Below are 18497 nucleotides of genomic sequence, written 5' to 3' on the forward strand. Positions count from 1 at the left end.
ATTTATTTTACAGTAATTTGCTTTTTTATAAATTATAGTTAAGAAATAGTATGGAAATTGAACATTAAATTATTTTTCATTTTGCATTAGTTTAATAATGAAAATTGAAATTTAAATTTACAATGAAAAGGAACAATATTCATTTACATATACGGCGGCCGCCGTAGCGGAATGATGAGTACGTTACTACTATTCGGGAGTGCGTAGGTTCGAATAATAGTACTTGCCCCTCGGCAGGCAATGGCAACCCTCCGAGTGCATTTCTGCCATGAAAAAGCTCCTCATAACAAACCACTTGCCGCTTGAAATCGACTTAAAACTGTAGGATCCCGCATTTGTGAAACGGCATTAAGACACACACCACAAATAGGAGGAACTCGCCCAAACATCTAACAGAAGTGTGCGCGCCAATTATTTATGTTATGCTTATCACTACATATTATAAAACAAAGCCGCTTTTTCTGTCCCTATGTCCACGTAATCGCTTAAATCTTTAAAACTACGCAACGGATTTTGATGCGGTTTTTTGTAAAGATAGATTGATTGAAGAGGAAGGTTTATATCTACATAATGTGAAGAAATATATAAAGGGGGCGTGGCAATCGGTCAAAATGTGGCAAAAAAACATAATTTTTTTGTTTTCACGGCCATAAATCATAAACGAATCAACCAATTAAAATGAAACTTTCTTAGAGTTTAACTTTGAAATATTTACTTTCGTTCTGCATCAAAAAAAAAATTGATATATTTGTTATTTAACCAAAATTGTTTAAACAAAAGCAGCTCTTTTTCCAAAAAAAGCTGTTTGTGTGTTTGTTCGCTGTCAACCGAATGAAGCAACAGGCGTTAAGCGATAATCTCACCACACCTCATTAATGTTGAATTACATCGTATGGTGACGTATGTATGTATGTATTTACGAATCGCTCGCATTATTTCATTTCGTCAGAAAAAGTTAACGTACACTGCATGCATTCATTAAAAAAGTATAAAAAATGTATTTATATTTGGATTGAATAAAAAAATTTGTACTTTATTTACAGGTTAGAGTTCAGTCATTTAGCACAAGATGATTTAAAAAGCATAAATTTAAATTCAGTTTCAAAGTATATTAATAATAAAAACAAAAATCATATGAAAAATACTTCAGAAAAAGTTAACGTACACTGTACATAACTTTAAAATAAAAATTAGTAAATAAAATAATAAAACTTATTAATAGCTTGTAGGGTATCCCCTACGTCTTATAACTTCTGCTAAACGTTTTGGCATAGATTTGACCAACTTTGACGTTTCCTCTGACGTAATTTTGCCCCATTCTTCAGTAATTACGTCCTTCAGCATTGTTTTTGAGGTTATGTTATGCTGCCGAATCTTTCGTTCTAATAAATCCCAAAGATGCTCAATAGGATTGAGATCTGGTGATTGTGGAGGTGTATGCAATTGTTTGGGTACATTATAAAGGAGCCAGAGCTTAACTATTTCTGCAGTGTGCTTAGGGTCGTTATCTTGTTGGAACACAAATCCGTTCTCTAAGCCTATTTTGGTAGCACTCTGCCTCAAGTTCGATTTCAGAATATCCAAATATCTGTACTTATCCATAGTTGATTCTATAAATTCAATATTACCCACTCCGTTATATGCCATACACCCCCATACCATTACGCCTCCGCCGCCGTGCTTAACAGTTGGAGCAAGATTCTGTCTGTCGAGAGCTGTTCCTTGTTTTCGCCATACCAGTTTTCGTCCCGTAATTCCAAATATGCAGAATTTGCTTTCGTCGGAAAATAATACCTTTTCCCAGAAATCTAGGGGCTTGCTGATGTGTTCTTTGGCGAAAGCAATACGTTTCTGTCTGTTTATTAATGACACAAACGGTTTCTTGCGTGCAACTCGGGCATGATAGCCACTTTTCTTTAGAATTTTACACACAGTATCACTGCAAATGGTTTTTTGAAACCTTTCCTCAACGTCTTTTGCAATTTTTGAAGCCGTAAGTTTTGGATTTTTTTGAACTTCATTAATAATATGGCGTTTTTCTCTATCAGTAAGCGTACTAGGGCGTCCTGAACGCGGCTTGGAAGTTGTGGAGCCTGTCGATTTATAGTTTTTGATAACTCCTTGGACTGTAGAATGAGTCCTTCCTACAGTTTTTCCAATTTCGCGTAAAGATTTCCCTTCATTCCATAGTTTTATGATGATATCCCTTTCATCGGAGCTTGTTGCTTTTCTTTTTGGAGCCATTTTACAAAACTGCTGAATATTACACGCACTAGCTAGAAAATAGTTTAGATATACACCTTAAATGCTTTTTATTCAATTTTGTTTAAAACGTAATAGGGGAAGCCCCGTGCTTTGTGCTGTACGTTAACTTTTTCTGCGGTGGTAATGCCACATTTTTTAAATATTAATCGCTAAATCAAGAGTTGCCACAGTTTTTCTAATATATTAAAATTACATTTGAATGATTACTCAATATTATGTGATGGTATTGAAATTAAAAAAAGTTTTGTTTATAAAGAATCTTATCATTCAGAGCCAAGAAAAGTCCGTACCGGGCCGTGTACGTTAACTTTCTCTGACGAGTGTATGTATCTATGTATGTACTGAATTCCATGTAATTATATGCACATACAATTTTACAGCGAAATAAAACGCTATTTTCACGTTCTATATTAGTAATTCCCACATAATTAACACGTTCCCTGTCTGCTGAGCCACATATGGTTCAGGAAACGTGCGCCTGATAAGCACTGATACGTTCCTGAGCCATATGTGCGTCAGGGGATATATAAACCACATGTGTTTCATGAACGTGCAGAAGCAAAAATGTCCCTCTACGCTCATGGACCATATGTGTTTCAGGTAGAAATACCCTACATTCGTTTTTTTTAATTATTAGTATTATATAAAGCTATGACTACAAAAAAACTAATTATTCAAAAAACGCTGTTGGACGTGTCGGTCAATTTTGCATTTTTGTATTGGGACAGGGAACGTGTTAAAATACAGTTTTTGAATAGTTTTTATTGATTCGGAGCGCGTTTAGTTTGCTATCGATTCCATACAATAACATTTTTTGTCATTTACTTTTTACGACAACTAATAGCTTATTTTCGAAGTGATTTCAGCAAATAGGTACATCATTAATCCTTAACCAATTAAATACCTTAAATACATTGTTGTTTTAATGTAGATCTATGTATATGACTCTTTACAGCATATAATTGAAAAAAATATTTTTCAAGATATTACATCAGTAATTATCTTTTGTTTCTAAATGGTAAGTATTTACATATTTTTAACTGCAGCACATACTAATAATATGACAATTTGTGGATAGGTAATCATACATATAGAACTGAGTAAATTTTCACAAAAATTATAAAGTCATGGCTGGAAGACGTCGTCGTTCGAACATAGGTCGTAGTACAGTGGTCGCCAGAAGACTACGTTCAGCAAGAGATGAAAAATCGTCAACGGAACGTGAGGCTCGCCGCAGTCAGATGCGGGATAGATATAGAGCTGAGAGAGAGAGGGAATCTTCAGTAGAGCGTCAGGTTCGTTGCAGCCGGGATCGAGATAGGCATACGGTTCAGAGGGACAGAGAATCGTCAGCAGAGCGTGAGGCTCGACTCAGTCAGCTTCGGGATAGATATAGAGCTCAGAGAGAGGGAGAATCTTCAAGAGAGCGCGAGCTTCGCCGCACCCGAGATAAGGACAGACATCGAATAAAGAGAGCCAGAGAATCATCAGCACGAGTTACTAATTCATGGGTGAGTAAAGAAAATTCGGCCATGAATTATGATCCTTCGATTTCTTACAAGGACGACCGAATAGTATCAATAGGTACTATATTATGTCAGTAGTGTGTGAACATTGCTTCGCATTGAAATTCAAGGACGAATCGAAAGGTATGTGTTGTTTACAAGGAAAAGTCAAATTAGAAGAAATTCTCCCTCCATCTGAACCACTTCACTCTCTTCTTACGGGTGATCATCAGAAATCTAATCATTTCATGCGCTATATACGCCATTACAATAACGCATTTCAAATGACCTCTTTTAAGAGTAAGCAAGTCGTTGAGCGTGGCTTCATGCCTACATTTAAAATTCAGGGCAAGTATACCACTTAGCTGGGAGCTTGCTACCACTTCGACCCGATGATCACAAATTCCTGCAAATATATATTAGTTTATTGCAGATCCAGATACACAAGCATCTACGAGGTGTTCAAGTGTTGCACGGCCAATTGATAGAGATTTGATTAGATCTCTCCAAGATATGTTACATTCTCATAATTGCTACATACAGTCTTTCAAAACTGCGATTGAGAGTGTTCCAGCAGATACTCCTGACTTTAATGTCGTAATCCATGCAAATAAAGTTCCTGTTGGAGAACACAGAGGACGATACAATGCGCCTTCCACGAGTGAAGTAGCAGTGGTGATAGCCGGACAGCAATTTGACAAAAGAGATATTGTATTGCATAGTCGTGATGATAATTTGCAAAAAATTTCAGAGTTACACAGATCTTATGACAGCTTACAATATCCTTTGATGCTATGTCGTGGAGAAAATGGTTATGCTATTAATATTTCTCAAGTTGACCCAATCGGTGGTACACCTCTGCGTAAAACAGTGTCATGTATGAACTACTATTGCTACCGTATAATGACAAGACGTAATGATTTCAACACTTTGCTTAGATATGGAATGTTAACAAACCAATACTTGGTAGATCAATATGCTAAAATTGAATCTGAGAGATTGGCCTACATCCGTAATAATCAAACTAAATTGAGAGCCGAAAATTACGTTCATCTTCAGGATGCTTTACAGGCGAATGAACACCACAACGGCATTGGGCAGTTGGTTATACTACCTTCATCATTCACAGGTGGACCTCGATATTTACACGAAAAATCGCAAGACGCCATGGCTTACGTCAGAAAGTACGGCAAACCTGATTTATTTATAACTGCAACATGTAACCCAAATTGGTCGGAAATCAGAGAAAATATTAACACCAATTCACCACAAGACAGATACGATATAGTTAACAGAGTCTTCCATTTAAAAGTACAGAAAATTCTGCACCTCATTAACAAGTCTCATATATTCGGTCCGCCGCACTGTCATATGTACACAATAGAATGGCAGAAGCGTGGCTTGCCACATGTACACCTGCTGGTGTGGTTAGTGAACAAAATTAGACCAAACCAAGATCCTATCCTATACGAAATCGTAAAGAAACATATGGTACACGGCCCTTGCGGGACTTTAAACCCGAATTCTCCATGTATGCGAGATTCTAAATGCACCAAAAAATTTCCGAAGTTGTTCCAAACTCAAACAATTACTAGCGATGATGGATACCCCAAATATCGTCGACGATCGCCAGAAGGGGGTGGGCAAATTGCTACCGTCCGAAACATTGATATTGACAACCGATGGATCGTTCCCTATAATCCGCTCCTTTTGAAAATTTTTGATGCCCACATCAACGTGGAGTTGTGCAATTCAATAAAGTCAATCCAATATGTTACTAAGTACATTAATAAAGGCAGTGATCAAGCCACTTTCACCATACAATCACCAAATGAAGTGGAAATATATCAGTCTGGACGTTACATCTGCAGCTCTGAAGCTGTATGGAGGATTTTATCATTCGAAGTGCACGACCGGTCTCCCACAATTGTCCACCTTGCAGTTCATTTAGAAAATGGACAAAGGGTATATTTTACTGAGAACAATATACAAGAAGTTATTAATAACCCGCCGGATACAACATTGACAGCATTCTTCAAGTTATGTGCTCAAGATGATTTCGCGAAAACACTGACATATGACAGAGTTCCAAGTTACTATACATGGAACCAGAGTTCTAAAGCTTTTCAACGGCGAAAAAAGGTACTGCGGTTGATGGTTTCCCCGGAGTAAAAAAAACGGATGCTCTTGGCAGAGTCTATGTGATTCATCCCAACAACAGCGAATGCTTTTATCTGAGAATGTTACTTCATATTGTAAAAGGCCCGACATCCTTTGCTCACCTAAGAACTTTACAAGGTGTTGTTTACAATACTTATCAAGCAGCATGCAAAGCTATGGGGCTCTTGGAAGACGATTCTCACTGGGAAAATACATTATCAGAAGCAGCTGTTTGTAGTTCAGCTACATCATTAAGATATTTATTTGCCGTCATAGTAGTGTTTTGTCAAGTAACTGATTCTGTTAGTCTATGGAATAAATTTCAAGAAAATATGGCCAGTGATATTCTGATTCGGCGACGGCAAGAGTCAAACTCTGTTGATGTACAATATGACCAAAACATATTTGACGAAGCATTATTTGAATTAAACAAAATAGTGCAATTACTTTCGGGTAAAACGATCAAGGATTTTGGGCTGCCGATGCCAGCTAATACTACTAACTCTGATTTAACTAATAGTGCCGAGTACACAAGAGAAACATCATACGATCAAACGAGACTTTTACAAAATATAGCTCAAGATGAGCAACGATTAAACATCGATCAGAAAAAAGTATTCACTGCATTACTATCAACAATTGATAACAATGAAGGGAAATTGTTTTTCCTTGATGCCCCAGGAGGCACAGGAAAAACATTTTTAATCAATCTGCTTTTAAAAAAAGTGAGATCTACCGGAAAAATTGCGTTAGCTGTTGCGTCATCCGGCATTGCCGCTACTCTTTTGGAAGGAGGCCGAACCGCACACTCTACATTCAAGCTCCCGCTGAAAATCGCAACCGATGATGATAACAGCGTCTGTAGTGTTTCTAGACAGAGCAATACAGGAAAATTGATGCGTGACTGCTCATTAATAGTCTGGGACGAAGCTACCATGTCAAACAAGACGTCTGTGGAAGCACTGGATAGGACAATGCGCGATTTGCGCAACAAAAATTCACCTATGGGTGGATGTACAATTCTGTTCTCAGGAGATTTCCGTCAAATCCTACCAGTTGTGACTCGAGGAACACGTGCTGACGAAATAAATGCTTCGCTAAAAAGATCCCACCTTTGGTCGCATGTCAATAAATTAGATCTTAAAACTAATATGAGGGTTTCGTCATCTTCACGTGAGAACAGGCTATTTCCAGAGATGCTACTAAAAGTTGGCAATGGAGAATTAATACAAAGTGAGGGAAGGATTAACCTAGAAAACCTTTGTGTTTTGATAGACAACATCCAAGAGTTAGTCAACAATGTCTATCCTGACATTGATAAGATACATTATAAGACAATATCTTGGTTTAAAGAAAGAGCTATTCTGTCACCAACTAACGAACAAGTAGATAAAGTAAATAACTTGATTATTTCAAAGATTGATGCGCCGACGAAAATATACTACTCGGTCGATACTGTTCTCGATTTGGAAGAAGCTGTTCAATTTCCTACAGAATTTCTAAATTCTTTGAACCCGTCTGGACTCCCTCCTCACAAAATGGAGCTGAAAATAGGTTGTCCTGTTATTTTATTAAGAAACCTAAGTCCACCTAAACTTTGCAATGGCACGCGTTTGCTGGTAAAATCACTGAAAACTTTCATAATAGAGTGCACAATACTCACAGGATGTGGTACCGGAGAAGATGTATTGATTCCCCGAATCCCTCTGATACCATCGGACCTACCATTCCAATTTAAACGCTTACAGTTTCCGGTAAAGACATCTTTTGCAATGACCATTAATAAATCTCAGGGTCAAACCTTCAACGTTGCAGGCTTAGATTTGAGTGTTGACTGTTTTTCACATGGCCAACTGTATGTCGCTCTTTCAAGAGTAACCTCTAGAGAAAACATGTTTGTATTGTCTAATGACAAGAAGGCTATGAACGTTGTATATAAAGACATTCTGTAATATAGTAATTGTTGTAAAAATAAAATAAATAGATATGTAAAAATGCAAAAAGTTAATATGCAAAAATGTAGGGTATGAATTTAGATATCCCAAAGATAGCAGGAAATCTTCATGCTATAAAAAAAGGGGAATTGTTTTACTCCAAATTTAACGCGTGCGTGCCACGGGCACTAATGAATAAGCCACAACTACTGGATCGATTTTAATAATTTTTTCAGTGAGTGACATAGGGTATATATTTTATACCCGTGCGAAGCTGGGCGGGTTGCTAGTATTATATATAAGAATATTTCCATCCTTAAACTTTAAACCCCACCCTCCGGAGGTTTAAAGCGAAAAGTTAATGTTGCCAGATACCTCAAAAAAGAACGAAGTTCATATGGAGGTAGAATTGTATAGAGAAGTTTGTGAATTTATTAGTATTTTTATTTTAAATTGCAGGCATCTAGAAACTAAATATTGTTGTACATTAAAAATAATTGTTAACCGTGTTTAAAATTGAACCTAACGGCGACTACAATTAAGACGATTAAGATACTAATTATGATATGTCGAACGAATTGGGTACAATTGATTATAAGAGGATATTGTAAATTGAGTATATATCACAGCTCAGAGGAGTTATATGCTCTCGCCTTACAGATGACTTTATTAAAATAAGAAGTAAATCCTTATAAGGAAACTAATTGGTACTGGAAGAAAAAATAATATGAAAAAGAATTAAATGAGAATTTTAAATTGAAAAACATTCATCGAGAATCTCCATAATACATAGACTCTAATTTAATTTTTAGTTTAAATGCGATTTTTGGTGTAATTCTTATTTATGATACAATTACTGATATAATACAATAATTTAAATTGTGTTTCTAAACATTTAAGTCAGTTTTTGTACACATACTAACCGATATGGAATATTAAAACATTTTTATGTTGTGTTGAATTATTTGGCGAAGGAGAAATTATAAAAAAGGCGACATTGTATATTTAGCACAGAGGCAACAAGACACAAATGACTACTTGCAACAACAACAAAAATGTACATAATATAAATTGTCTTAAAACGCTCGGAAGCATATTCATTCCCGGCGGAGTTTATACCGCAAAAAATATGACATAGGCCCTTATTATGAGTAACATTCGATCTGTAGTCGAAAGTGCTGATCGAACGAATTTTCATTTGGTATTATGGTGCTCATTCGTTGAAGACTAGGACTATTTTGAATTTCGATCGCTCGACGCATTTACAATAGATAATTTTTTCTCAGCTGATACAGCAAATCAAAATAAAAGAACAACCGATTGTGTTGAAATTCTTTGCTAACTACATTTTTAAAAGTTAAAAAAAGTATTTTTTGTGAAAATGAGTACAACGGAGTTGTGGTTCGACGATTCATCGGACTATGAAAGATTAGTGGAACTAGCTAGAAGTAGAAAACAGTTGAGGAGCGCATCCAACCCCCTAGAAATGGCTTCCACTGAGTAAGTTTAGAATTTTGAAAATGTGTTGACATACTTAATATTACAGAAATTTCCTTATAGATTTTTATAGAACTTTAGATTATCTAAAGAGGCGTTTATAAACCTACTGTCCAGTAAAAAAACCAGTTGCAGCAGAGCACCCGATACAAATCCATTCCAAATATGTTAAAGCTAGCCACAGTTCTGCGATTTTGTGCTTAGGGATCGTACCAATTGAGTATTGGTAATGAAGGTATGCTAGGACTTGCTCAACCCATTGTGTACGAGATGCTGAAGATATTGAAGTGTAGTCAAATAACGAAGAAGCAGAAAACATAAGAAATGAAATTTTGAGAATATTATAATATAGAAAAATCTAAAAAGTATTAAATAGAAACCTTTACGCCACAGTTTCTATTTTATTTTTGTTATACATTTTCTTTATTCAATTATTCGTCATTCGAAAAAAATATGTATTTCAGTTCCTCTACGTATTTCAGCCCATACCTGGCAAGGGAAAACAAAAATGTATTTTTATAAACATCCCAAAAAAAACCATTATTAAGATGAATCCATTTTGCTGCCGTTCTCATTGGTGGTCCCAAGCAATTCAACTCCGTTGTAAATTCCTCCCATTTTTTTGCTGCTTGAACTTTGGTGCAAATCCCTTTAGCGAATTGTGGATTCGCCTTTCTAATTGTTGTTTGGTACTCACGACTTTCGACCTGCATAAAATTAACAAAATTAGTATATATTTATTATTTGGTTACTATAAAACCATAAATAATCGCAAACAACTTACACTTTAACAAGTTTTCCCACAATACGCTGCACAATCGAAAGCAAAATTGCATTCGACTCTAAATTCGGTAAACAACGAAAATTTCGATAGGGTTGCACCGCTCATAATACCAAATTGACATTCGATTTTCGATCTTCGACAACCAGCGAATATCGAAGATCGAATGTAACTCATAATAGAGGCCATAGTGTTCTAGATAAACAAATACCAAAGGAAACCCACTTATCAACAGCATATGTGTAAGAGCAGAAGGCTGTCTATTCAAAAGTATCTAGAAGAAGAACTAGGTTCTGACCCTCTGACGTTTTTGTAATGAAATCCGACAGGCTAAAAATGCTGACAATTATACCTTGCCTTGAACTTTCTTTTAACCACTCGCCAATCATATTGACAACTCAAAGTTTATTCGAGACCCTATCTCGAACCCTAGTCACGGAGCGGCATGAAAAATACTCTGAATTAAAGCATTCACCAACAGCTTCCATTTGATACCCTTATTGTACATACACATCCGAAGGTTACCCGGGTCCACGTTTTGACCTATATCTCGAGACCCTATCTACCAATAGGTATCCAAACTATACGGAAACCATCTTCAATACCTACTTAACAATGTGTGTAAGTTTGGTTTAATTCGGTTCAAAGACACGGCGGGCCCACGTTTTGGCATATATTTCGAGACCCTAGTCATCAATAGGTATGAAAATTACCCCGTATTAAAGCACTTATCAACAGCTTTCATTTGATATCCATATTGTAGAAACACATTCTAGGGTCCACGTTTTGGACTCTATCTCGAGACCCTAGTCACGGAGCGGCATGAAAAATACTCTGAACTAAAGCATTCACTAACAGCTTCCATTTGATACCCATATTGTACATACACATCTGAAGGTTACCCGGGTCCACGTTTTGACCTATATCTCGAGACCCTATCTACCAATAGGTATCCAACCTATATGGAAACCATCTTCAATACCTCCTTAACAATGTGTGTAAGTTTGGTTTAATTCGGTGCAAAGACACGGCGGGTCCACGTTTTGGCATATATTTCCAGACCCTAGTCCTCAATAGGTATGAAAATTACCCCGTATTAAAGCACTTATCAACAGCTTTCATTTGATAATTAAAGATTAAACTGTTGCTCATAATCTGCCCTATCGCACAATCCATCGTAGCAAATCTCCGAATGTAAATGTCCGCTCCGAATCGGAGCAATTTTTTATCATGCAACCCATGTGAATTCGAAAAAGATGTTGCCATACGCATATTTTAAATTTTGACATTTCGAAATCAAATGTTTTGCAATAAATTAAAATTTCAATAAAGACAAGCGTAAATAAATTTAATTAGACTGCAATATATATTGGAAAAACAAAGCTTTTAAGTGTTATGGATTCTTCGTTGATATTTTCTATAATGTTTGTGGAGGCGGAAGGTGAAAGAAGTAGAGCGAATATGAAACTTCAACGAAAAATATTAAGGGACGCAAGCAATCCGCTCGATGTCGAGGACACAATGTAAGTATAGGAATAACTTCATAACTTCATAGGTTAACTTTATTTTATGAAACAGGTTTACTAAAAATTACCGCTTGAATAAGGCGGCGTTTTTGTACGTCTTAAGTGTCCTAGATGGAAATGCACGCTCAATGGGTCGTGCTCCATCTCTTCGCTCCAGCGTTTGTCTTCCGTATTACGTTTTTTTGTAGAGGGTGGGTACCAGCATGGAGTGGGAAAGGACTTTGACATTCCCATGGCTCAATCCACATTTTGTGGCGTATTAAAAGACGTGTTACACACTCTTCAATGTCACCTATGTCCTCAGTGGGTGAATCTGGATTTAAGCAACGAAGAAAAAAGACAAGCAAAGATGGACTTTTGTCAAAAATATGGATTTCCTGGTGCGATTTTATGTGTAGACGGAACACACATTAAAATTGTTGCGCCAGCTAAGGACAAATTCCTGTATTTTAATCGTAAAGGGTACTATAGCATCAATGCTATGATTGTAAGTCTTGAAAAAACTGATATTTCAAATATCTTTCTAATTTTTTATTTATTGCAGATATGCGATAATAAAATGAGAATTCGCTACGTGAATGCGCAGTATCCTGGCAGCAACCACGATGCTCATATTTGGAACGTAAGCAGCGCGCGAAATTTTTTTGAAAATAAATACCTAAACGGCGAACGAAACACTTGGCTTTTGGGTATGTGCATACACATATAGAGCGTTTGAATAATTTTTTGCTAAAATGATTTTATTTATTCCACAGGAGACGCTGGATATGCTCTAGAGCCATGGTTAATGACACCTTTTCGTTCACCTACAACAGGAAGCGCCGAAGGAAACTACAATAAAATACATGCAAAAGCCAGAAATACTATAGAAAGGACCATAGGTGTATTTAAGAACCGATTCAGATGCCTTCTGGGTGCTCGTGAGCTTTATTATGAACCCATGAAGGTTTGCCAAATAGTGAACGTTGCCGCAGCATTGCACAATATTTGTATGCATTAATGCGTGGTTGATGATTTTTCAGAAAATGTTGAAGAAAACCATTTTAATCAAACGTGTGAACCTTCTCCTTCAACATATACTGATGCAGCTATTCGGATAAGGGAATCTATATCTTCAACATTAACACGACTATAGTATTCAATTAAAAAATAGCAAGACTTACATATATGTATTATGTATTATATGTATGACTGTTCTTTTTTGTTTTCCGCTAGCTTCCTTTTAATATAAGCCTTCCAGTCTAGCCATACCTAGTAAATACGATATATATACATATATACATTCAAGTAAGGCACAGTAAACATTTATAGTTTTCAATAAAAAATGTGAATTATTTTTTTTTTTTTTGACAACGCTTCGAGGCTCTTATTCTCGACTTCTAACATTTGTTGTTTTATTTCATTTTTAGCCGCATTCAAGCACTCCATATTTCTATGGTGCCTACGCGTTTCTTCCAGGTCGGCGGCTTTCAGGTCGCACATTTTTTCCAGTGCCGAACACATTCTCTGCATAGTCGAAGCGAGATTGTCTAGCTTCATATCTTGCTGTTCAAAATGCTGCAGACTCTTTGCTTGGAAGTCCTTTTGAAGCGCTAGCTGCTCTTTTAGAAGATCTGCAGTACTTGTACCGACTCGCTTTTGGACAGTTGGTGCACGTCTCGTGAAAGAAGGACTGCAGTTATCCGACAGCATGGATACGTCCGGATCGGGTCCACTATTCTCTGCCTCGACAGTAGCAGGTAGTCCCACACTTACTGTGCCTGGGATACCGTGTGTGCTGGTCTCTAAACCGGTCAGTCTGATTACTTCTTCTTCCATCTCATTAAAGTGGTGCTGCTTATAGCGGCCACCGCCAGTTGTTGTTTGCTCCCTCTTGTTTTCTGACAGTTTTCGCTTTATATAAGCCTTCCAATCTAACCACACCTGAAATAAAAATATGTTGTGCAAACGGTTAATGTACTTATATACAGCCCTTTATTACCTTTTTCCAGCTTGATACATCTTTGGTTGGTGGGCCTATACTATTAAGCTGCTTCACAACATTTTGCCAAAACTCGGCTACCTCTTCCTTCGAGCATTTGGAGAACCCCTGATCAATTTCTGGCTTCTCCTTTATTAGTTCCAACAAACTGGCATACTGCTGACGTGTTGTTACAACTTTGTACCTGTAAAAATCAAATAAAAGTTCATATACTTAAAAAATTCCTTTTTGTTTATAGTTCAGTTAATATAGGACTTACATTTTACAGCTTTCGTATTTTTCTCCTTTTAAATTTTCTTTTTATTACTACTTCTAATTTTTGTCCGTTAGTCTAACGTTGTCGTAGAAAAATTGTACGAAACGGTAAGATTTGACGTTACGAGTGTATTCAGTGAATGCTACTCTACGAATTTCGAATGTGCGTTCGGAGCTATTCGAATTGTATGATTAAAATTTCTTAGTTTCTACGAAAAACTGTCTACGACGGATTCTATGATAGGGCTGAATGTCTGAGTGTAGTGTCATTAAGAATTATTACACCCATCTTGTATTTATTTTACAGTAATTTGCTTTTTTATAAATTATAGTTAAGAAATAGTATGGAAATTAAACATTAAATTATTTTTCATTTTGCATTAGTTTAATAATGAAAATTGAAATTTAAATTTACAATGAAAAGGAACAATATTCATTTACATATACGGCGGCCGCCGTAGCGGAATGATGAGAACGTTACTACTATTCGGGAGGGCGTAGGTTCGAATAATAGTACTTGCCCCTCGGCAGGCAATGGCAAACCTCCGAGTGCATTTCTGCCATGAAAAAGCTCCTCATAACAAACCACTTGCCGCTTGAAATCGACTTAAAACTGTAGGATCCCCCATTTGTGAAACGGCATTAAGACACACACCACAAATAGGAGGAACTCGCCCAAACATCTAACAGAAGTGTGCGCGCCAATTATTTATGTTATGCTTATATATTATATATAAGAATATTTTCGGGGAGAGGGGTATCTCCATCCTTAAACTTTAAACCCCACCCTCCGGAGGTTTAAAGCGAAAAGTTAGTGTTGCCAGATACCTCAAAAAAGAACGAAGTTCATGTGGAGGTAGAATTGTATAGAGAAGTTTGTGAATTTATTAGTATTTTTATTTTAAATTGCAGGCATCTAGAAACTAAATATTGTTGTACATTAAAAATAATTGTTAACCGTGTTTAAAATTGAACCTAACGGCGACTACAATTAAGACGATTAAGATAATAATTATGATATGTCGAGCGAATTGGGTACAATTGATTATAAGAGGATATTGTAAATTGAGTATATCTCACAGCTCAGAGGAGTTATATGCTCTCGCCTTACAGATGACTTTATTAAAATAAGAAGTAAATCCTTATAAGGAAACTAATTGGTACTGGAAGAAAAAATAATATGAAAAAGAATTAAATGAGAATTTTAAATTGAAAAACATTCATCGAGAATCTCCATAATACATAGACTCTAATTTAATTTTTAGTTTAAATGCAATTTTTGGTGTAATTCTTATTTATGATACAATTACTGATATAATACAATAATTTAAATTGTGTTTCTAAACATTTAAGTCAGTTTTTGTGCACATACTAACCGATATGGAATATTAAAACATTTTTATGTTGTGTTGAATTATTTGGCGAAGGAGAAATTATAAAAAAGGCGACATTGTATATTTAGCACAGCAACAAAAAGGTACATAATATAAATTGTCTTAAAACGCTCGGAAGCATATTCATTCCCGGCGGAGATTATACCGCAAAAAATATGACATAGGCCCTTATTATGAGCAACATTCGATCTGTAGTCGAAAGTGCTGACCGAACGAATTTCCATTTGGTATTATGGTGCTCATTCGTTGAAGACTAGGACTATTTTGAATTTCGATCGCTCGACGCATTTACAATAGATAATTTTTTCTCAGCTGATACAGCAAATCAAAATAAAAGAACAACCGATTGTGTTGAAATTCTTTGCTAACTACATTTTTAAAAGTTAAAAAAAGTATTTTTTGTGAAAATGAGTACAACGGAGTTGTGGTTCGACGATTCATCGGACTATGAAAGATTAGTGGAACTAGCTAGAAGTAGAAAACAGTTGAGGAGCGCATCCAACCCCCTAGAAATGGCTTCCACTGAGTAAGTTTAGAATTTTGAAAATGTGTTGACATACTTAATATTACAGAAATTTCCTTATAGATTTTTATAGAACTTTAGATTATCTAAAGAGGCGTTTATAAACCTACTGTCCAGTAAAAAAACCAGTTGCAGCAGAGCACCCGATACAAATCCATTACAAATATGTTAAAGCTAGCCACAGTTCTGCGATTTTGTGCTCAGGGATCGTACCAATTGAGTATTGGTAATGAAGGTATGCTAGGACTTGCTCAACCCATTGTGTACGAGATGCTGAAGATATTGAAGTGGAGTCAAACAACGAAGAAGCAGAAAACATAAGAAATGAAATTTTGAGAATATTATAGAAAAATCTAACAAGTATTAAATAGAAACCTTTACGCCACAGTTTCTATTTTATTTTTGTTATACATTTTCTTTATTCAATTATTCGTCATTCGAAAAAAATATGTATTTCAGTTCCTCTACGTATTTCAGCCCATACCTGGCAAGGGAAAACAAAAATGTATTTTTATAAACATCCCAAAAAAAACCATTATTAAGATGAATCCATTTTGCTGCCGTTCTCATTGGTGGTCCCAAGCAATTCAACTCCGTTGTAAATTCCTCCCATTTTTTTGCTGCTTGAACTTTGGTGCAAATCCCTTTAGCGAATTGTGGATTCGCCTTTCTAATTGTTGTTTGGTACTCACGACTTTCGACCTGCATAAAATTAACAAAATTAGTATATATTTATTATTTGGTTACTATAAAACCATAAATAATCGCAAACAACTTACACTTTAACAAGTTTTCCCACAATACGCTGCACAATCGAAAGCAAAATTGCATTCGACTCTAAATTCGGTAAACAACGAAAATTTCGATAGGGTTGCACCGCTCATAATACCAAATTGACATTCGATTTTCGATCTTCGACAACCAGCGAATATCGAAGATCGAATGTAACTCATAATAGAGGCCATAGTGTTCTAGATAAACAAATACCAAAGGAAACCCACTTATCAACAGCATATGTGTAAGAGCAGAAGGCTGTCTATTCAAAAGTATCTAGAAGAAGAACTAGGTTCTGACCCTCTGACGTTTTTGTAATGAAATCCGACAGGCTAAAAATGCTGACAATTATACCTTGCCTTGAACTTTCTTTTAACCACTCGCCAATCATATTGACAACTCAAAGTTTATTCGAGACCCTATCTCGAGACCCTAGTCACGGAGCGGCATGAAAAATACTCTGAATTAAAGCATTCACCAACAGCTTCCATTTGATACCCTTATTGTACATACACATCCGAAGGTTACCCGGGTCCACGTTTTGACCTATATCTCGAGACCCTATCTACCAATAGGTATCCAAACTATACGGAAACCATCTTCAATACCTACTTAACAATGTGTGTAAGTTTGGTTTAATTCGGTTCAAAGACACGGCGGGTCCACGTTTTGGCATATATTTCGAGACCCTAGTCATCAATAGGTATGAAAATTACCCCGTATTAAAGCACTTATCAACAGCTTTCATTTGATATCCATATTGTAGAAACACATTCTAGGGTCCACGTTTTGGTCTCTATCTCGGGACCCTAGTCACGGAGCGGCATGAAAAATACTCTGAACTAAAGCATTCACTAACAGCTTCCATTTGATACCCATATTGTACATACACATCGGAAGGTTACCCGGGTCCACGTTTTGACCTATATCTCGAGACCCTATCTACCAATAGGTATCCAACCTATATGGAAACCATCTTCAATACCTCCTTAACAATGTGTGTGTGTGTGTGTGTAAGTTTGGTTTAATTCGGTGCAAAGACACGGCGGGTCCACGTTTTGGCATATATTTCGAGACCCTAGTCCTCAATAGGTATGAAAATTACCCCGTATTAAAGCACTTATCAACAGCTTTCATTTGATACCCATATTCTACATACATAACCAAAGGTTACTCGGGTCCACGTTTTGACCTATATCTCGAGACCCCATTCACGGAGCGGCATGAAAAATACTCCGTACTAAAGCATTCACGAACAGCTTCCATTTGATACCCATATTGTAAACACACATCCGAAGGTTATCCGGGTCCACGTTTTGACCTATATCTCGAGCCCTATTTCTAAAATAAAATATAATCCATGTTACTCGTGGATAATGTAGCTTTCGAATGGTGAAAGAATTTTTAAAATCGGTCCAGTAGTTTTTGAGCCTATTCATTACAAACAAACAAAGTTTTCCTCTTTATAATATTAGTATAGATGGAGCCAATATATATCGACAGGTAATCCCCTCGACCTATTTACATCAACTTATATACTTAAAGATTAAACTGTTGCTCATAATGTCTGAGTGTAGTGTCATTAAGAATTATTACACCCATCTTGTATTTATTTTACAGTAATTTGCTTTTTTATAAATTATAGTTAAGAAATAGTATGGAAATTGAACATTAAATTATTTTTCATTTTGCATTAGTTTAATAATGAAAATTGAAATTTAAATTTACAATGAAAAGGAACAATATTCATTTACATATACGGCGGCCGCCGTAGCGGAATGATGAGTACGTTACTACTATTCGGGAGTGCGTAGGTTCGAATAATAGTACTTGCCCCTCGGCAGGCAATGGCAAACCTCCGAGTGCATTTCTGCCATGAAAAAGCTCCTCATAACAAACCAC

General features: G+C 36.2%; 2 protein-coding genes across 2 annotated transcripts; one reads left to right on the forward strand and one right to left on the reverse strand.

Annotated features, from left to right (window-relative positions):
- The first annotated feature begins 3392 nt into the window (after nt 1-3392).
- On the forward strand, nt 3393-12668 carry LOC128870581 (putative nuclease HARBI1). The gene is made up of 4 exons (XM_054113233.1): nt 3393-3560; nt 11973-12155; nt 12213-12357; nt 12424-12668. Exons 1-4 carry the CDS (start codon nt 3393-3395, stop codon nt 12666-12668), a joined length of 741 nt encoding a protein of 246 aa, XP_053969208.1.
- Nucleotides 12669-13003: 335 nt separating this feature from the next.
- On the reverse strand, nt 13004-13739 carry LOC128870582 (uncharacterized; the record flags this gene model as incomplete). The annotated part of the gene is made up of 2 exons (XM_054113234.1): nt 13004-13591; nt 13650-13739. Coding segments are annotated over 2 exons (678 nt in total), but the record flags the coding sequence as incomplete, so codon positions are not given.
- Between the last annotated feature and the right edge of the window lie 4758 nt (nt 13740-18497).

The sequence above is a fragment of the Anastrepha ludens genome, chromosome Y, assembly GCF_028408465.1.
Source record: "Anastrepha ludens isolate Willacy chromosome Y, idAnaLude1.1, whole genome shotgun sequence".
Classification (NCBI taxonomy): Eukaryota; Metazoa; Arthropoda; class Insecta; order Diptera; family Tephritidae; genus Anastrepha; species Anastrepha ludens.